This window comes from Micrasema longulum, unplaced genomic scaffold (assembly GCF_059751315.1).
Source record: "Micrasema longulum isolate JH-2025_06_02 unplaced genomic scaffold, ASM5975131v1 h1tg000725l, whole genome shotgun sequence".
Classification (NCBI taxonomy): domain Eukaryota; kingdom Metazoa; phylum Arthropoda; class Insecta; order Trichoptera; family Brachycentridae; genus Micrasema; species Micrasema longulum.
Window position 1 is genome coordinate 1 of NW_028277921.1, and position 22,566 is coordinate 22,566.

General features: G+C 30.8%; 1 protein-coding gene across 2 annotated transcripts in view; it reads right to left on the reverse strand.

Moving 5' to 3' along the window:
• Window positions 1-3,116: 3,116 nt before the first annotated feature.
• LOC148279385 (estradiol 17-beta-dehydrogenase 11-like) overlaps window positions 3,117-22,566 on the reverse strand; it is a 41,975-nt gene continuing 22,525 nt past the window's right edge. For both annotated transcript variants that reach the window (XM_088229963.1, XM_088229962.1), the window contains exons 2-6: window positions 8,703-8,862; window positions 6,348-6,499; window positions 5,611-5,788; window positions 4,396-4,578; window positions 3,117-3,411 (exon numbers count right to left, since the gene is read on the reverse strand). In XM_088229963.1, the coding sequence (XP_088086089.1) occupies window positions 3,148-3,411; window positions 4,396-4,578; window positions 5,611-5,788; window positions 6,348-6,499; window positions 8,703-8,862 (937 nt within the window). In that variant the 3' untranslated portion in view covers window positions 3,117-3,147. The remainder of the gene's footprint in view (window positions 3,412-4,395; window positions 4,579-5,610; window positions 5,789-6,347; window positions 6,500-8,702; window positions 8,863-22,566) is intronic.

The following is a 22,566-nucleotide window of genomic DNA, read 5'->3' on the forward strand; positions in this document are numbered from 1 at the left end:
TGTAGAAGGCTCTTTTTCTTATAAAGGAAAAAAAAGTACCTAACATTCCCAAAGCATGGATATTTCTCCCGAAAAACGGAGTTTGTCTTTGAATAAATTTCTGTGTCTATTGTCTATGCTATACCAGAAATAAATTATTCATTCGAATGATTAATTCGATTATTTTCTTCATTCGATTACTTATCATTCGATTAGTAAATTTAGTAGATTATTTTCATCTCTATTCGAAATATCTAGTCACAGTTGGTCACAGTCAAACTTGGAGCCAATGAGCCGTGGTCATTGCCCATAGCATAGTGACCATATTTGGATCCAAACTAAAAACCTGAATATTGTAGAAAGGTGAAGCATATTTAAATAGTTGTACTTGAAATGAGGTGCAGTGAAAAAAAAAATATTTTCAGGAGATAAATTTATTTTGGGATAGAAAAAATCGTTTTATCATAATATTAGACTAACCCCCATACAAATTGTTGTAAAGGTACCGCTAGGGTGCCATTTTTTTTTCAGGGTGCCATTCATAGTAATTAATTAATTATTTTTATGTAGGTACCTATTCTTTTGGTATCAGCCAATGTTCTGAGGGGTAACAAATAATTCTACGCTTGTCTTTGGGCCGCGATTACAATTGCTATCTTCATCGGTACTTAATATGGAGACGGTACCTACTTTTGACTTTCCTACTATCTCTACCTACCTTAGCGTAATGAATTCTAATTTACTTGCGTGTTACTACGCGTTTTCAGGAAGATAAAACTATCGATGGAAAAAAAGAATCTGTAAAATATTTTTTTTTCTTTTGAAGTCTTTATTAAAAGTACTTACCTCAATACGATGTAAAATTTAAATAAATCGCAACTTAGCAGAAAGTCCTTAGATTATGTGTATCGTGGGGTACTAGTACCATTGGTACATATCGATGTACTGAACTCAAAACCTGAAGATACAGTCAGTATTGTAATTGCTCTGGTGAATTTTCAAATAGTATACAATACAATCTGTGCGAAGAATTTATCTTCAACTTTACCATCATAGTGAAGGTATCCTATTTTAGGGCGCATATATAAGAATCCAACAATCCAAAACCAATTGCCTACAAGAACATTGATATCTCAAAATAAAAATGGGTTAAAATACATAAATAATGTTAAACCATACATAGGCACCTAGGTATTACAAAAAACAGTTTTACCCAAATATTAAAATTTTTCATGAGAAATAACATTTCTTTAATAATAAATTATGTGAAAAGCCATTTGAAAATAAATTTAACAAAGATGTTTTTTAATATGTTTTTGTAACATCTATGTATTTATTAGAATTAAGATCTCTCTGTGTATTTCAAAAATTCTAGATGCAATAAAAGTGAGTTAAAAAAAAATTCAATGAGTAAATTGAATTAAAAAGCACTATATTCAAAACAACGTTGAAAAACTGCAATGTTTTTTATTGAAATTGAATAAATAAATATTTTATCCAAATTCAATGTTTTTGATACTTGCTTCACTTTCGAAAAAGTAAGTTTAAAGTACTCTTATACTATATAGTCAGCCTCGTGGTGTAGTGGTCAGCGCATTTTCCTACCATGCGAGAGGTCTCGGGTTCGATTCCCAACATGGTTGACACGAAAGATTTTTTTAAAAGGTGTTTTTACACTAGAATACTTCATAGTACCTGTAACGTAAGACTGATCATCTTCCTCCATGTAAAAAAAATGATCAAGGTACGCTGCGATTTGTACACTAATGCCGTGCCCTATGCACCATTGGGTGCGGAAAGAGAATGATGATGATTTTTACATACCACATAATATTATATATAAGAAACCACATGAAAAAACCATATTTATAATATTTTTAAGGATTTCCACAAATACATAATATTCAAAATGCTTGATTCGGAATAAAACAAAATTACTGTAATATTTATTTTTTATGTAACAACACCGCCGTGGAAAAGCGTCACGAAAAAACTTTTTTTTCCAAATACAAATATGAATACAATTATACATAGATGTTTTTAATCGATGTTTTCAAAACATTGATATATCGCATGCATCCCTATATGTGTACCTTGTGGTACGTGTCCCCTTGAAGATCGGTAGTCTATCTTTGTGATCACATCGGAGAATTTATCTTCAACTATACTGTCATAGTGAAGGTATGTCTAGCATATCTTTTGATTGTAATTGCCCCCCGCTGAGATAGCTCAGAATCATATTTCATATAAAAAGAGACTTAAAGAATATCATAAGTGGTCAATCAGTTAATGACATCTATTGTATTTATTTATTTAACGTTAACCTACACTCAATTAAAGGGTATAATTAATTTCACAAAACATAAAGAAAGTCAGCATGTTATAATTTATAAAACATTTATTTGCTTATCACATTTTCATCTTAAATTTATATTTCATATAAATACCTAAAGTATATATATCATTTGTTTATATTTTCGCCTATTAGGTAAGTAAGTATGTATTTTTTTTAAAAATTCAATGTTACATTGGAACTAATACGCCCTAGAAAATCTCACACCAGATCAAGGATGTTACAGATGTCTGCATCCTATGGATTGAAGCAAAGTTTTAGCCAATGCACATGTAATAGAAGTCAAAGTTGTGACGTTATGAGAGAATTTAGAGATAACTGTTTGTGTTGAGAACGTTGATATTTTTTAAATATTATGTTAATGATAGTTCTTTGTATTACTTTTATTGATCATTTGCTCCTCCCACGCAATAATTCTATGCTTGAGTCGTGAAATTTTAACCTGTAAGACATCACAAAAATGTCACATTTATTGTAAAAAATATTAGTATTCTTTTTATTATTTGCACATTAGCATCTGCAGACTTGGACATAAAAAATCCGCATCTGCAGATGTCAGTAAAATCCACATTTGTAACATCCCTGAACCACTGCACCACGGAAATAGATATCTGGAGGTAAGTACTTATATTTTATAATAATTCTGATACATACCTTTTAATATATATATATATACTAATTATTTATATATGATAACAAAATCTCAACCCTTGATATGGTTCATATTTATCAAAAATATTTTACATGTACTCTACTAATTATTTTAACACATATTTTATTCACATTTGATTCTTATGGCATTAAAATTTATTAAATCACGAATCGTGAGCTTCTAATCCACTGTCTATAAATTCTTTAAGTACCATTCCTAATTTGTTAGGCTGGACCCTGCAAAAATTATTTAAAGCCAGCATAGTAAATGGAATAGAATGTTCTAGTTTCTCTCTTCTCATGGCATCGATGATTTCAGTAGCGGCTTCTTTTGGTTTGACTATACTTAATAAACTAGGGAAACGTATTTTAGGTTTCTGGCATAATCCAGTGTCCACAATGTATGGGTAGATGGTTGTGGTCTTAATCTGAAAAAAGAACGACTTTTATTTAGAGCATATAACAAAATATTTTTAAACAAAAAATGTGACTGGTATTTGGATGAATTTTTTTAACTAAGTACCTTCGCCAAATATTTTTATTGTACCTATTGACGCCTTTAATAACTGTTTAATTCGAATTAACAAACATTATATTTAGTCAATTCAGAAAACCTTTAGGTATTGCTTACCATAAGTTTTTTTTATGGTAAAGTTATCTAAGGAATATTTATTTAATTGTCATATAGTTTCATATATCAAGGATTAAACTTATTTAACAATTTGCAAAAAAATGTCAAGGTGCATAACTGAATTCAAGCTGATATTATATTATATTATTATATTTAAAAGCCACGCTCTCACGGCCGTAGAAAAAGCAAAGCAAATTTTTTATTTTTTTATTTACAATATTTTTTCGGGTTTTTGACACAAGTTGGTAACTAACGTTTAACTAACTGTGACATATTGCAGTTAAAAGCTCATCCCACTTCAACAATTTAAATAAAAACACAATCAGAATACAATAAAACATTATATTTTGTGTTTGTAAAATACAATATATCTTTAAATACTTTTTTAACAAAGATTATTTGGTGCCATTCTCATAAATCTCATTAAAAAAAATGTAGTTTTCAACTTGTAACAGAAACACAACGATTTGATGTTAATTTCTTCATATTATTTTGGTTAGCAACTCGCTAGTAATCTGTTACTTATCATTATGTTACACATATGATCTTTTGTATACCTATTTTTATTTAATAACATAGATTGTAATTTAGTTTATGTCTCACACCAACTACAAAAGCTTCACTCTTTTTTTTGTGTAGTACTTAGTTTAATTGTGTGTGTAAATAAAACATTTACAATTATTAATAAATAAAAAAAATAATTCACAAAATAATAATATTATATTATTAATTTATCTATTCATTAAAAAAAACTATATTATATATTAAAGGATCTACAAACATTAAGCATCCTAGAATCATCATTTATTTCATTTCCAAGAGCTTCCATGATTCCTCTTACAGCAAACTTAGATCCACAGTATGGCACAAGATTAGTTAGACCAACTACACCAGCCATGGATGACAGAGCTACGATATGGCCATGATTTCTACTCATCATACTTGGCAAGAATGCTTCAATCATCTGTAAATTTAAAAATAAACAATTTTGGCATATTCATAATCTTACATAAATAAAAAAATATTACCAAAACAAATAAAATCTACTGAGGATTAGATAGAACAACAATGTAAATTAAAAATGCCATGATAAATCCAGCACAAAAAAGTACTAACAAATAAAATAAAATAAAAGAGGAAGGAAGGAAAAAATGTTTTCTTAGGTGTAGTTAAAATTAGACCATTAAGGTGAAGTTTCTCAATAATGTATGAAAAAATTGATAAAAATGAACTACTCTGAACAATGTTTTTTTTTTTAATAACAAGAAATATTTGCGTTCTTATGATTTACCCAAATATTTCATTTTGAGGGCCATTTTCAACGAGTTGTAAATAACTCACTATTAGAAAATGGGAATCAAGTTGGGTTAAAGTAGGATTCGAACCACGGACCTTTGGTTCGTGAGTTCGAGACACTAGCCACAGGACCACAACCCGATTCAAAATATGTGTCAAAAAAATGACACTAGTTCTCCGAAATCAACCAATGACAGAGTTTTATGATAGATTTCCTCTTACCGGAAAGCCAACCCACCAATCAGGATAACTCACCATAAAGAACTTGAGACGTCACAGGTGGAGTAATTTTAAAATCACAAAACTTTAAAAAATCATAGTTCTGATAATATGATACATAAAAATGAAAATAATATTTTTTTTGGCTTAGTTTGGTAGTCTATTGACAAATATTTTTTATATTTTTAAATCACTAAACTTCCTCATTGACATCTAATAAGCAAATTATAACTTAATGTTGTACTAAGAAAATGCACAGAAGGTTCCTATTGCATATTATATATATATAATATATACAATATACATCTTAGTAGCTAAGTATATTCATAATGCATTTATTCAAATTACATGTCAGCTTATAAAAGATTTGACAACAATATTCTTTGCTATCAATGAATGCACAATATAAACAAATAAAAATGGCGTTTCAAAGCCAAGTTATAAAGTAATGAATATGAAAATTTTGTGAAATATTATTTACCCAGAAGTGAGCAAACACATTGACACCAAACATTTTTCTAATCTCATCTTCTTTGTGCTCTAAAAACTTTTTACAGGGCATTATACCAGCATTGTTTACTAGTATTGACACTTCTCCCACTTCCTTTTTGATTCGTTCAGCCATTTCCATAACTTTTTCACGATTTGAAACATCACACCTGAAACAAACATTGATCAAATTACACCACACGTTCCTGCTTTATAGGCAATATGATGTTACAACCATTTTTTAAAATATTTGTTTCTACAAATGTATGTTCTGATAAAATAAAACAAGATGGATTCATCAGTAATATTTAAAGGTTAATTAAGTCCTTTCAGATATTATTATATCCCAGTTTACCAATTTGATTATTGTTATAATTACTTTTAGTGTTTTTTTAACAGAGTGCATTGCTGAGAAATGTAATATCTAGTTTATTAAATAACCTACACCTACTTTGAAATGATATTTGGTCAAGCAATTGATTGTCTGAATAGGCAAATCTTTATCAAGAGTTCCACTATTTTGATCAACATGTGAGAACTAACTGAGAAATTATGTCTTCTGCAATTGTGTTTTTTAACCCAGTTTTGTGTTTTTTTGTTTCCTAGAGTTTTTGTGTCAGGTAATACTTAGGTATTGGATATACTATGCACATTTTAGGTATCGATTGACAGTAAAAAAGGATGAATTGCAGATAAGTTAGAAATCTTGCAAAATATTTTAAAACATACTTGTAGGAAAATGCTTTCCCGCCATTTGCTTTGATTTCCAATACTGTCTGAACATTTCCAGTTTCATTAATGTCAACGCAGACTATTGTACTTCCCAGGGCAGAGAACTGTAAACTAAGCTCCTTGCCAATTCCGTGTCCAGATCCTGTAACCTATTCACAGAATATATAAATTTATTAAATACTTAATTTTGAAATAATTATTAAACATTTGTATGAAAGGCTTATTGAATTTTGAAAGAAAAGAATAATACAATAATGTTCATATTGAAAAGCTTAAAATGAATAAATTATGATTTCTGATATTATTCAGTATTTTTTATGCCATTGAAATATTAATTTCTATGTAGGTATTAAAAGTATGATGTATGTAGGTATTGAAAATAAACTGTTTTTAAATGTGTCTGTTTTAAATTCACAAGGAAAAGAAAAATTCTTAATTTTAATTACAAACTAAACAATAATGTACTAATGAGAAAGCACGAAATTAAAAATTTTGGGATTGTTTTAGACTCTAAACTACTTTTTAAATCGCATATCAATAAAATTACCTCCAAAGCATTGAGCATGTTAGGTTTCATAATTCGAATGAGTAAACACTTTGATAATGCAAAGGACTTAATTTCATTATGTTATACGTTTTTCAGAAGCCATTTGGAATACGCGTCTCAGATATGGAATCCCCAGTACGCCATATATATAACAAGAATAGAAAACATTCAGAACAAATTTATAAAATACCTAAAATACAAAACCGGTCTTTCTTATGTATCAACTTTCGCTGCCTCCACCTACCAAGGAATCACTTCTCTACTATACCGCAGAGGGTATGCGGACCGAATACTGCATCACAAAGTTATGACAGGAATAAGTAGTTGACTGTGCAGAATTTAAATCAAGTTTAATAACAATACATGTTCCAGCCAGGATTTGTAGACGGTATCACCTGTTTTATGTACCAATAAGTAAAATATTGTATGTTAAAAATGCTTTTTTTTGTAGGACTTTTTCAGTGAATAATGCTAAATTTAAAGACATGGACTACACAAACATCACTCTGTCAGATTTGAAACGGATTATGTAACTTAATAGACATTATAATAATTATTATGTACATCTCCCTTCCCCCATTATCCTCTCTTCATGCATCCTTGTCCTTATCCCGCCCCATTTACAATAACTGTTAATTAAAAAAAAGAGTATTTTCTATATTGCTACATGCTTCTTTTTTATTTAATATACATATATATGTAATGAATACATAAATTAATAAAATAGTTAGGGTTAACTATCTACTTCAAAAATATTAAATAATGTTCTCAATATACTTATTGTTCTAAAATATTTTATGACCAACTGTAAAAATAAGTTAGTTACCAGCCAATGACAGGTCATAAGCCCTGTAAATGCCTAGACTTCCAAATTTCTTCTCGAAAACTTTTTCCCTCTCTGTTGAAATAAATTTAAATATGAACAACTCCCTAGGGAGGAAATCCAGCCAGTCTGCAAGCATTTGGACATAATCAAACATTGTTGAATTACTACCTGGTAAAAGAAGAAGTATAAAAATTGGAAAATTGTTTCCAGGCGTTGCCTAGTAGGTGATTTGGTTCAGCCGGATGAATCTCACCCACGTGATAAAGGTTTCAGCTCTTTCACTTCACAAAATTCAACAGATGGAAGAGTTGAGGAAATGTGGATGTTCAAACATGGGCAGAATGGTGAATGTTACACAGTGTGTAAAGTGGCCACTTAAACCAGCCAATGACAGGTCATAAGCCCTGTAAATGCCTAGACTTCCAAATTTCTTCTCGAAAACTTTTTCCCTCTCTGTTGAAATAAATTTAAATATGAACAACTCCCTAGGGAGGAAATCCAGCCAGTCTGCAAGCATTTGGACATAATCAAACATTGTTGAATTACTACCTGGTAAAAGAAGAAGTATAAAAATTGGAAAATTGTTTCCAGGCGTTGCCTAGTAGGTGATTTGGTTCAGCCGGATGAATCTCACCCACGTGATAAAGGTTTCAGCTCTTTCACTTCACAAAATTCAACAGATGGAAGAGTTGAGGAAATGTGGATGTTCAAACATGGGCAGAATGGTGAATGTTACACAGTGTGTAAAGTGGCCACTTAAACCAGCCAATGACAGGTCATAAGCCCTGTAAATGCCTAGACTTCCAAATTTCTTCTCGAAAACTTTTTCCCTCTCTGTTGAAATAAATTTAAATATGAACAACTCCCTAGGGAGGAAATCCAGCCAGTCTGCAAGCATTTGGACATAATCAAACATTGTTATTTTAAAAATATTTGACTGCACAATATTATTCCAGTAAAATAATATTTGGTTACTTACTAAAACAATTTCTCCTTTGACTGATTTAGGTTCTTTGGGAGAAAATATTTTGTAAATAAATTCTACATGAGCCATGGCCATTTTGAAGAAAAGTATGAAGATGTCCAGAATGAGGACTGCTGCTGAGTAGACCTTTAACCCAATCCCTCGTTCATCTGGACTGCAATAAAAAAAGAGAAAAAACATGATATGAAAATCTATGAAAATCCCGCATCCATAGTAACAAATTTATTTTAGTTATTGAAAAAATATTTTTACTGAACCAGTGAGAGTTCCAGTGTGTGTTGTGAAGATGTGTGATTTCGTGTGTGGCAATGCCAATATGTATATGTCGCTGCCAAGTTGTTAAATCAGTCACTCAATTGAAAGGATAAGTTGTTCATTCAATGCCGGCATTCACTTGAATGGCTAGGCCGTTCATTGAATGAATTAATGAACTGAACTGGTTGAAAGCTAGTCTTGTGGCAATGACTGCATCAGCAGCCACCGGGTTAGGTAAGGATATGTTGGGTTGAGAAAATCACGTTAAAACTAATTTTTGCCTAAAATTGACTGAAAACTAAAAAAAAACGGCATTTAATTAACAGCCTAGCGGTCCAATTGTGTGGCTGATTCAACTATTTGGCGGCGACATATATATATATATATATATATATATATATATATATATAATGTAAATGTATACGTGTGAGAATAAATTTGAATTCCATAGTCTTTGAGTGTGAGAATGCAAAATGATTGTAAGACTGTTGAGGTTTTTGGAAAAAATATATTTATAGTTTAGATAAGATCAGTACGTAATCTACCATGCAAGAGGTCTCGGGTTCAATTCCCGACGTGGTTGATATAAAATATTTATGTAAAAGGGTGTTTTCACACAAGAATATTTCATAGTCCCTGGACTGGCACCTGAAGCGTAAGAATTCATTTGTATCGTATGAGAGATATATTTTTTATTCCATGTGCTTTTGCGGCAAGTTGTTGAAGACGCTTGGTCTTATGAACAGTGGCCTCATTCTGTAACTAACTTGTTTCGTAAATTCATTCGTATCGTATGAGAGGGAACGAGAGCAAAATATGATTTTGATTGCGTTAGAGCGAGATGAATATATGACGAACGAACGATCTTATGAAACGAAATTGCGACAAGATAAGCCTGCAGGTGACTTCGCTGTCTGTGCAGCGTTAGGAATTTAGATACTTTAAATAGTTCTTTTGAATAGCGCATTTGCCTACCGTGCAGGAGGTCTCAGGTTCGATTTCCGACATGGTTGATGTGAAATATTTATTTAAAAGGGTGTTTTCACAATTCACAACAGACTATATCTCATAGTCTTTTTATAAACTTTTTTTAATTAAATAAATTATTTAGTTGATAGTACTGGAATAAATTCATTTGTATTTTTCTCGAAGCTTATCAGCAAGTTTCGTTGTGCTGTCTTGTATTGCATAAATTATTGAGAATATTATCTTAATAATTATTTTGCCCTGGTCAAACAAACGCACATAATTAATGACAATAAATAAATTGGATTTAAATTTATTATCACAATATGGTTCAAACAAATGACTGTTGTTATTGGAAATGTTGTGCTCGTAATACCATCTTGTACTGTCGAGTATTTATCAATCATAATGCCTACATATTATGTACTAATTATATGAGGTTACTTGCATAATTTATAAATATGTGAACAGTTAATCAATCCTAAACAATACACTCATAGTCAAAAATAATTCATTTAATTTAAGAGTGGGCGTCCATTTTGACGAACCAGTTCATCACTAATCAAAGATCGACGCCCATTTCATTCGTCATGGTGCACATTACTACGACCTTCATCGAACTGTCTCACCCATCTCCTCATCATTGAATCACTTATCACATGTTCTCCGTACACATCACAGATCTGCTGATGAATGTTGACTGGTTTAATATTCTTCGCATTTATTTATATATTTTTTATTTCACGTTTTACATGAACTATAGCCTTATTTCAAAAGCGGCGGGATTTTTAGATTTATTCGGCATTTCAAACAAATACCGCGAAGCGCACACAGCTCACAGCTAACTCATAACAGCATAAACTAATCAAAGGACAATATCCAATTCGTTCTTTGCCGTGCACATTATCACGACCTTCATTAAACTGTCTTAACCATCTCCTTTCAATTGAATCATTCATCACATGTTCTCCATAGACATAACAGATTTGTTGATAAATGTGGACTGATTTAATGTTTTCCGCATTAAGGAAACGAATTACAGACCTTATTTCTCAAACGGCGGGAATTTTTTATTTTATTCGGCATTTTAAACAAGCACCACACAGCGTACCCAACACTCAGCTGACACACAATAACATCAACTTCTTCTCAATAGGTCAGGATTAGAACCACGCATGCGCGAAACTGTGATCAGAACGCTCATCTGCTTTCTGATTTCACTGCTGTTCTTAGAAACTTCAAATAAAACTTTAAAGGTCAAAACGCACTAAGGCGGCACTGCACGACAACACGACACTGAAAACATTTTTTTTCGCGCGGCGCCGCAGTAGTGCAGTTTGACTTTAAATATTTTGAATATTACTCGTTTACATAATACTATAATTTTGTATATTACATATTAATAGAGCTGACAATAATTGTATGTATGTGTGCTACCTACATAATATTTTACGAATCGCAGTTTGTCGTCAAAGAGGAAAATCAATAAGAATATATTTTTATTTTATAAACCGTCTACTTAATTAAGTATGCAGGTCGTTCACTTTTAATGAAACAAGAAGACAGGTGTACGTACCTACTCAAATATTTAAAATTTAATGAGAAAAAATATCAAAACACTTAAAAAACTAAAATTACACAAACAGTGTAGGTAACATGATTTCCCTTTTGTTATTATTTGTATTAGAAACTGTATTTTTTTTTTTTAAATACTAAAATATAACTTTAACATTTAATTTAATATAAGGCAGAAAAAATATGATACGGGAAAAAACGTTTTTGAAGAAAAAAAATCTAAATTCAAACATAACGTTAATACATAGTATGTGAATGAAAAACCTATAAATACGAAATGTAATTATTAGAGGACACAGAAAAACATATTTATGTTTGCCCTATTTCAAGATTAAAATAAATTAAAGCCACTAAATAAAATATTTAACTAATTTGTTTGAAGTTATTAATAAGTGAACAGAATGAATAATATATTTATTTGTGTGAAATAGAACCTGAATCGAAGATGTTTTCGACTCCATGACCCATACCTACGTGTCATCCAAATCTACACGACACGGTACAATTAGAATGGGTTGATATTTATTTTAATTTAAAAAAAAAATATGGCTTCTCTCAAGTAAAAAGTCTTACTTGAGAGAAGCCACTAAATATTAGTGAGTTTTATTTATTTATTTATTTATTTATTTCATTTTATTTGGGATTTTTACAGCTATTACATAAACAAAATAATTAGAAAAATCTTAAAAATACTAAAGCCAATTAAAAAAATCCACTGTAAATATAATGACACATAATATATAAGAAAAGAAGTTTAGTAATTGTATTTGTGTGACGTTTGTATTCATGTGTATGTGAATGTGTGTATGCGTGAATGAATGAGGGAGAGGATACATGTGCGTGTGGGAATGAAAGAGGGAGAGGGTGCGTTTGTATGGGTGCGTAAGTATGAAAATAATATATTTGCTTAAAACTTGTAAATTGTATTAAAAATGGTACAATAAAGAGCTTAGTAAAAAGTTAGAAACCTTTTTGTTAAAATTCAAATGACGAAATGATATAAATTGTTTTTTTTTTTTTTTTAAGTATGTTAAATTTCAAAACCGTATTCTGAAGAAAAAAAAAGCATTTTATTTTTTTAATTTAACTGATACACATCGAATGAATAATGTGGGACGAGTCCTATACAATACAGTAGGTAATCACAAAATGCAGTAAATACGAAATAATGACAACAATAAAATAAGGATTGACAATACGCGAACGTTGATTCAAAACGAACACACAAATGCATATTATATGCACCTACATAATATATAAATAAGAATAACATATAAGTTTAATAGAAATGATTCGGATTATAAAAATCAGGTGTCACAAACAGTTGGCCCGCAGTACGGGGATACATAATTATATTAAAAGATCTTCTCACTATAAAACTTATATATGTTCAGGGATAGAGAGCAACGGAGAGGAGGATGCGGACAAAGACAATTTATTACCTATGGCAGTTTTGATAAATTTAATATTTTTGGTAAATATATCTATTTCGTTAAATTTCCTGTTATACGTATCCATAATACGGTTAATCGTAGCGTTTTTTGACGAATTTGTTCTGCATTTAGGTATGTGGAAAAGTTGTGTATAACGCGTTTGTCTCTGTGGTACCTTAAGATGAATGCGGTTAACCAATTCGGGGGAATCTATTTTATCAGATATTATGTTGGTGAGTAACACTATATCAGCTGTGGTTCGTCTATCAGCGAGAGTTTGGATATTATGAAAAACGCACGCTTGGCGATAATCTGGAAAATTGAGATGTAATCTACGGTTTAAGTTTTTTATAAACATTTTTTGAATTCTTTCAATTTTGCAGGAATGAATTTTATATGAATTTTATAATATTATAATAATAATATTTATATTATAATTAATAATAATTTCTTGCCTTAAATAATAAAAATAAATCCATCGTGCATATTTTTTGTTGCCGTGCAGATTTTTACGATCGCATAAAATCGGCCAATGTCTATTCTAAAGTAAATATCCTGAAAAGAAAATTGAGTAGTGATTAGTTCTTGTGGTGCACTCATTAGTACGTTTTCACACCATATCTTAGGTCGCAGGTTCGATCCCCGATAAGGTTAAGGTGAGATGTTTATAAAAAACGAAATTATAAATTAATTATATCGTCACCGTTCTTCAGAAGTCACTAAATACAAAACAGTCGGTTTTTAGTCGAATATGCCATTCGAAGCGTAAAATGATGTTCATTAAGTCACCTATATAAAAAAGTTGGGTAAATCGTAATTATTTGTTGTTAGTGAAAAACAGTGGAGTGACTTTCAATAAAATCTCAACAATTATAAATTACTAAATGTTATTAAATATTTGTATATAACCACTTACCGACTTTTCTATGTCTACTGGTTTCGAGACGTACCCGTCTCTTCGTCAGGACACCAATTAAACCAACATGTAAACCAACATGCAAAACCTACTATACACCTTCATTATTATTATTATGGATAACTTGTATAGCGCCATTTTCGTAATAAAATACCTCAAGGGTGCTTTACATAGTGATTCTATTGTTAAATTAATTTAATTGAAGCTTTTAAATTTGTAATTTAATTTAACTTCACCATAGTTGTTGTACAAAAATATAAAACCAACACGACATGCATTTTAATATGCACATGCACTGATTAGGACAAACATGCACTGATTAAATAATTTAATCAGTGCATGCAAAAAAATAATTTAATCAGTGCATGTGTGTCCTAATCAGTGCATGTGCTTATTAAAATGCATGTCGTGTTGGTTTCATATTTTTGTGCAACAACTATGGTGAAGGTGTATAGTGGGTTTTGCATGTTGGTTTGCATGTTGGCTTAATTGGTGTCCTGACGAAGAGACGGGTACGTCTCGAAACCGGTAGACATAGAAAAGTCGGTAAGTGGTTATTTACAAATATTTAATAACATTTAGTAAAATGTTTGGTCACAAAGTTAATACTTTAAATATTAACAATAATTACAAATTACGAAAGGCAGATAGAATTTATGATAGTTTAGGAAGATTTTTATCATTTTTTTATGTATGGCAGTTTTCTTCCTAAAAAAACATTTTGATTGTGTTAAGGTATTTGTATAATAAAACGTTAAACAAAAAACATGTAAAAAGATATGTTTATATGGTACAATCATGTTCTATTATACAGAGAACCGTATTTTTTATTCGCCCGAACACATACTTACTCCTTAATAATTGAGTAATAAATCATTCAAAACATTTCGCATGACTAAAGCTAGGGTTTCCTAGGAGAGCGGTGCCCGTATTTTAACGGCCGTAGTGAACGGTGATGCAGTGGACAGCCGTCGTAACGTCGACTAGAGAGTGGTTTCCTAGGGAAACGGTGTTAAATGGTGCTGATAACACCGTTTTCCTAGGAAACCACACTCTAGTCACCGTTACGACGGCTGTCCACTGCATCACCGTTCACTACGGCCGTTAAAATACGGGCACCGCTGTCCTAGGAAACCCTAGCTTTAGAGATTTACGAAAAGCAGGAAGATCTATTGATTAGAGATACAGGGCCTTATTTATAATCCTGGGATTAAGTTACGCCTGGCATAGTGGTACTTGAAGTAGAAAAGTTTTTAAAAACTATAAATTCTCCTTTCAAGATAGGTAATTGTACAATTTTAAGTCTCATTTCAAGACCAAATAGTAATAATATTTTTTCGGGCATTTTGTAAGATATTTGGTGAATTGAATTGAACAGGGAAAAAAATTGTAGGTACACAATAATGCATACTTAACTTTAATCTCGCGTTTACGGACTTGAATTACTAACGAACTGGACGATAATCTATTTCGTATTTTTGGTCTGATGTGAATTCAAGTTTCATTATACCAACCTGTAAAAAAGATGGGCGTCTAAAATCCGGATTCAAAACTTGTTTCGTTTACATCAGTTCAAGGCCATTCATATTAACAATTTATCGTTTTCTTTACGATTTTTTAAAACATTTTATTATAAATTAAAACTTTCCGCTATAAAAAAATACACGAAAAAGTCTGTGTGTAAATTGTATTCGGACCGACATATTTAAAAACTAAATATATTACTTGGAAATAAGGGTTCGATTCTCAACAAGACCACAATAATATTTCGCCGTGGTGCAGTTGGTTAGACGGCCAAATGTGAAACTGGCGTCGCGGGTCCGATTCCCGCCAGTTTCAAGAAATAAATCCATGAAATTTTTTCTCCATTGGTATGGGTGATGTAATGTATCTACTTGTATTTGGCTGAAGTTTGAAAACCCATAGAAGTATCTTGTTTTTTTATTCATGTTCATTTTACATGTTTTTTTTTCTCGTTCCTTTTTAATCATTATATTTATTATGTATGTTTTGTAATGTGTTGAGAATAAATTAGATATTCTGTAATGTTCTCAATCGTATTTTTCTGTAAATATTGTCTAGGTTAGGAACTTGTAATAACGGCCACAGTAATATAAATTTATATTACGATGTTATATCTTTAGCAGCCAATGAAGTTTGTCAATTTTTGTATCTACCACATTATTGCAGAGTGCGGAGAGATGTATTATTCTTTGTTGAACTCTAAATAACATTTGCAATTAATTTTCGTTTTACCTAAATTGAGTGAATTACGTGCTCGTTCCGAAATATTCATAGGTCAATTTGAGATAAAATGAGTTATTTTGTAATATTACATAGCCGGATTGATTTGTACTATATTATTATTTTTTATATATTAAATGGCAGGTAAATGCACTCACCAATACACTACTAGGCCGGTTAATCTCCACTCGATTTTATTTTGCAGGATTTTTACGAGAGAATGGCCACTAAAAAATATCAATTCACCCTAATTTTTACCGTGACGTGAGGATATGACGTACTACCACGACCAGTGTGAAGTGGAAAGTAATATATCACGAAATCAGCTATATTTAAGCAGCAAAATAATCAAAAGTACTTGTTAGAATATAGAAAATCAATATTATTAAATATAAACAAGAAAAAAAACAAAATTGTATTCGTATAAGTATCCAAACTGCGTGAATAAGAACTTGATAGCATTTTTTTTGCACCACAACAGGCCAGGAGGCCCGATTACAGTGGTAAATTACAGCACATAATACACAGGCTTGAAATAATCACATTTATTATTTTATTTTCTCACCGGAAATCGAACCCGGAACCTCCCGTTTGTAAGTCCGAGTTCCGATTTTGAGATACACACGCAGATATGTTAATAAATTAATTAAATTAATGTTTTTAAATAATAAAATATTGAAGTTAGATAGTTAACCTATGTGAAAATGTAGTATTTATAATCTAATTCGAATAATTTAGTTCAGTCAAACCCTTTGCACACCTCAAAGTCCGATTATCTCAGAATAAGTTCTTCAGAAATATCGCTCTGTTGCTTTGGGCTAGCGATATAAAAAATATCAAAGTTTAAAGGATCAGTTCGTGATATTTTTAAATATTTATATTCGCGTACCGTTCATTAACATTCTTGTGCAAAGAAATGTGTGTATTCTAAAGCCAAGCTCTATATGGTGGTACGGTACACCTTTTAATCTGTTGCAGTCCTGCTTAGTCGTTCGTTGGTCTCAAGCAGTTATGAAATAACCGCTGTGAGACGAAAAATCGGATTGACATACATCTTGAAAAAGCCGGTTAAATATGAACCAAGGTTAATCATTCCACATTCACTTTTGTTTTGAACTTGTTGTTCGGTTGCTAGAACTTGTCGGTTATCGGCTTTGGTAGAATAATCTATTATCTCGAAGTATGCCATCGCTTGTATGTGGTCATCGTTATTTGGAAAGAAATTTGCACTGATCTGTGATGGTGCAACCACATACGAGTATCAACCGTTTTAGGGCGTAACATAAAAACTACTGTTCATTGATTTTTGCTGTTTTCGGAGTCAGTTTTAAAGTGGAAAATCTCATGAAAATTAACGCAAAATCACGCTAGTTTTAATACAATATATATGTTTCTAGTTCCATTGAAAATTTGAACTGCGTATTAATGTGCTTTACGAATCATTAACCATTAACAGTAATAGGGAACGCCAATATTGTTTAAATTGAGCTTTATGTAGTTTTTGATACATTGGACGATTTTTAACCGGCACCATAGTACATTTACTATACATACATTAGTGATAGTAAAACTGCTACCAGAAATTGAAAGAACAGACATTATTTTCAAAATATGCAATGTAACATTTGCACATACATAAATACCTTTATGATTGAAAGTACCTCTTTATTCATTGATAAAGTATACAATGCAACCATACAACAATACAACCAAAATTAAAATAAACATTTTAGTCACATTAAAATTTGTTACACTTTTTCATAAACATAAATAAGCAAAAAACGATTTTAAATTTAAAAATTGAGTAATATGTTCTACTATAATGTTAACAATCATCGAAATAACTTTAAAATCTTCAAGTAGATATGCATTAGGTCCCTTGTTATAATTATAAACCCTACAGTAGCTGTGCATTGTAATTGAAGAAAACTTCGAACGCACGTTCGAGTACTTGGTAAATCATAGCTGTAATAAATAGATGAATCCAACCAAAGTTTTCTAACCTAAAAGTTATGTTTAATTTGTTATCAAAGAAACTGAACAATTAAATATGTATCTCAGAGGCAGACGGATGCAAATCCAAACATCAAATGTTCAACAAAAGCCTAAAGAATCTACTTTCCCTAAATGTTTCTTATAATTTATATCATTAATTTGTATTTTCAGTATCAAATTACATTGATTCTTTGATTATAAGACTTACATTTTTTCGAAATCAATGGACATGATTTCAGATCTCAGATATACATTATTTCAAATATTGTAGAGAAGTGATAGAATGCGAATGTTTCTTTTATGCCTGATACTGAGCCAATGTAGTTGAGTGCGATATTCGGTTATGTAGTCGACTAACTAACTAACCATCACGCCATTTCCCCAGAGGGGTAGGCAGAGAGGATAGAACGCCACACCACTCTGTCCTGGCACACTTCCTTTGCTTCCTTCACATTCATACATCTTCTCATGCACGCACGTCGATTATTCCGACTTTTCACATGACCACTTTCAAGAATTTGTTGTACTTGATCATGCCATGTCTTTCTCGGCCTTCCTCGACTTCTACAACCAGACACATTCGCATCATAAATCTTTTTAGCCGTTCTTTCATCATTCATTCGCTCCACATGACCGAACCATCGCAAAAGACCTTTCTTAATTTTGTCGATAATGCTTAACTCAGCCTTGCATTCTGCTCTAATTTCGACATTAGGGCACCTATCATACATTGTTTTTCCGCACATTCGCCTGAGGGATCGCATTTAGTCGAAGATTAAATATATAACGTATACAATCATTCTGCGATCGTTCCAACTTATCAAGCAATTCAGAATTAGCATCTAGCAAAAGTGTTGATACCTTTATTGATTTGAAGAAAAATAAAAGTCTAAACTTTTTTCTCCCAACAATTTCCCAAAAAGTGCGTTAGAAAAATCTTATTTTTAGCTCTTATTTTAAACGCGAGGTAGTCAGAAGTCAGAACCACGTGCTTTTTGTTGGAGGTTGTAGGAACGTCTAGCTATATGTAAAGTTCGTCAGCCGGAGACCTCGAACTTCAGTGAAGGTCGTAGTATGTACCAACCGGCCTAACAAACAACTGCTTTATTTTATATTTAATATCAGCACAAACACAAAGAAAACATATTCTGTCATAACTTCGTTTCGTAAGTTCGTTCGTTCGTCATATATACATCTCACTCTGACGTAATCAAAATCGAGTGTCGCTCTCGTTCCCTCTTATACGATACGAATGAATTAAAAAAAATAGTTACATAATAAAGCCACAGATTATACTCTTTGTTAAGTGTGATTCGACATTCTTCTAGCAATTTATTGTAATTTGTATTTATCGATTCAATAAAACATATTTTATTTTATTTTATTGACATAAACGGCAAATCTGCCTTTTACAAACATTTATAATACTAACATATTTGGCTTAATATTTTTTTTAAAATATAAATTTCCTTATACCCAAGATTTATAAAAAAAAATAAACCTAAAAATTAAACAAGATTTATATTAAAAAAATTAACCTTAAAATCATACAGCATATTCAGTAGAAAGTTTAAATAATAAAACATTCTACAGTAATACAACAAGAAAATCCTAAGTACTGTTTCATACAGCTGGGCAAAGTGAACAAAAAACTGTATACATTATGAAATGCATGAATAAATCAATATAATTACCATTCACCATCTTTGAAAAAGTTCAAAAGGTTTGTTCTATGGGAACAATACCCTACACTAAATATATCAGATACGTGGGAATAACTGCTGCCGAGTTCATGAACTCTATTTAATATGGCATTACAAGTATACACTGTCCGTGAATTGTTGCTACAAAACGGTGGCACCTGTCTAGTCATTCTTCCAGGCACCCTGAAGTTGATGAGAGATAACAATTCAGAGCAATCCCATATTGGATTTACAATTTGTTCTTTTTATTTGTGTGTCACATTGTAAAAAACAAAAAATCTACGATATTATTTGGTAAGGGTACATTTATTGAGATTTGTGTCGAATGCAATAAATGATTTATTTACTATCGACGAAATCACGAAAGGGATATTAAAATGGCCGCAACCATAGAATTAAGAATAGTGTGTACACTGTGTACCTACATATAAAAAATAATTCAAATGACAATTGCTTTTTTTTCTTATAGCGTCTTATGAAGGTACGACTGTAGAACGAATAGACAGAGAAAAAAAATATTAAAAAAAATTGCGATACGGTTGTTGCTTTTTGATCAAATAAAACAAAAATAATGAAATCCACATTGAATTGGTAATGGTCAATTTCTTTATAAGTGGCGTTATTTCGTTCCATTCATTACAATTTTTAATGAAATATTGCGATAAACAACTAATCCAAATAATCGGTTATAAATTATTAACTAACCATTTCTAATAATCGAATAATTGGTTTTCGAAACCACCAAATAATTTGCCTTACGACTATATTGAATCATAGCTGATTATTTGTATAATTGTACTACGAAATAAATTAAATGGTGCTAAATAATGTCATCATTTTTAAAAAATAAATTCACGGTTAAAAAAAACAAACTGTTTATTTATCAGTTGATATTTCAAAATAGTATTTATACTTAAGTTTTTAAATAAAACCCATAAACTTTAAGGGGAAAATATTAGATTATAAACAAAACGTAAGCATCTAAATTTGTTGCAACAGAGAGGAAAAACATTTTTGAGAAGGGAATACGGAAGTCTAGGCATTTATTTACAAGGCTTATGACTTGTTATTGGCTAGTTTTAGTGGCCACTTTACACGGTGTGTAACATTCACTATTCTGCCTGTGTTTAAACATTTGGCCATACTCAAAACATTGTTGAAAACGTAAGCAAATCAACCAATGGCGGGTTTTGTAAAAACAACTGAAAGTATATGTTATTGATTGATTTGGTGTTTATTTTGTAGAACTCCATGTTTGAACTTATTATATAAGAAATCAAACACTGATTTGAGTTTTAATTCTACACAATTATGCTTAATGTACATGCTATACTTAATAAATATATTTTATTTTTTACTTAAGTACCTTGAATTATATAACTATATAAGGACATTCAATCCACCTAATCTTCACATTCGTTTGAAAATGCCCTAACAAGGCGAAACAATTGTCACGATATTTTTGTTTTTATATTTGTAAAAATAAAATTAAGTGTTCAATAGACTCAAATACGTGTTTGATTTCTTATATTATATTATAAGTTGAAAGTAAAAACATTGATATTTATATATTTGAAACATTGAAACTGGATTCATTCATTGGATTTTCATTAGGAGAGGAAGGGAAGAAAAATTAGAAATGCGAAAACTTGAATATAACAAAAAGTTTATTGTATCGGGTGTTTAAATGGAAATAAATGAAGCTAACGTTTGTTGGAATGTGTTTGTTTTTATTGCATTCGAAATAATTAAAAAACCAATTTAATTGTTGAAAACTATATCGGATAAATTTCCTCTGCGACCAGAAAAAGTTACGAAGCGTATTTTGTCGGTCCAATTTTTTGCCACCTTTTCCAAAAAATCTGGTGTGATATCCAAAATGGTGCCTGTTATATTGGTTTCCATTGTTTCAAAAGCTGTTGGTTTGTTTCCACAAACCACGAACTTAACTTAGCTCCATAAAAAATAATCCAATGGTAGCCCCATGGGAAATAATTCAATGGCGTCAAATCAAAGTGTCGTGGACGTAAATTAAAAGCACCATTTCTGAAATGAATGTCTTCAAACTTATTACTCAATGAATTCTTGGTTTAACAAAGAGCTTCACATGTTTGACGAACTGAACCCTAATTTTAAAAGTAAATTTCCACAATTTACAAACGTTGTTCGAGTGTAAGGCATTCTATTATTAATTTGAGTATTATTACAGAGTACGAACGTAAATATAATCTGTCGTCTTTTGTTTAACAAGATACAGAATTACCAATCGAAAATTCTATCACGACAAAAAAAACACCTTTACGTGTATGTAAGTATATTAAACACTGTATTTTTAAAAAAATATTAATTACTGAAGCCTTAGTAATGGTTAAACACCTCTTTAAAGGAGGAATGCGACGCGTGACACACGCGTGTTTTCTTTATGTTATCTGCGAATTCTACTTGAATAATTTTAAAAATCGTTGTCTTCAATGTGCTTATTTGGTTATGATTATAGTGTCGTATTGTTTATTTATCCATTGTATCATTCTAAGTTGACATGGTGTTCCATCTACAATTTATTAGTGGGTGAGGGTAAACAATCATGTTCTCAGAATTCATATCAAAATCAAAGATGTTTCTAAAAACATATAAATACGTTAATATAAAGTGCAAATAAGAATCTTGATGTATAAATTTTTAAATCAACAAACCTTGCATATCAAAAATACATTAAAATAAACATGCATGAGAATTTGCTAAAAGTACTTAATTACGTAATGATTATTGAT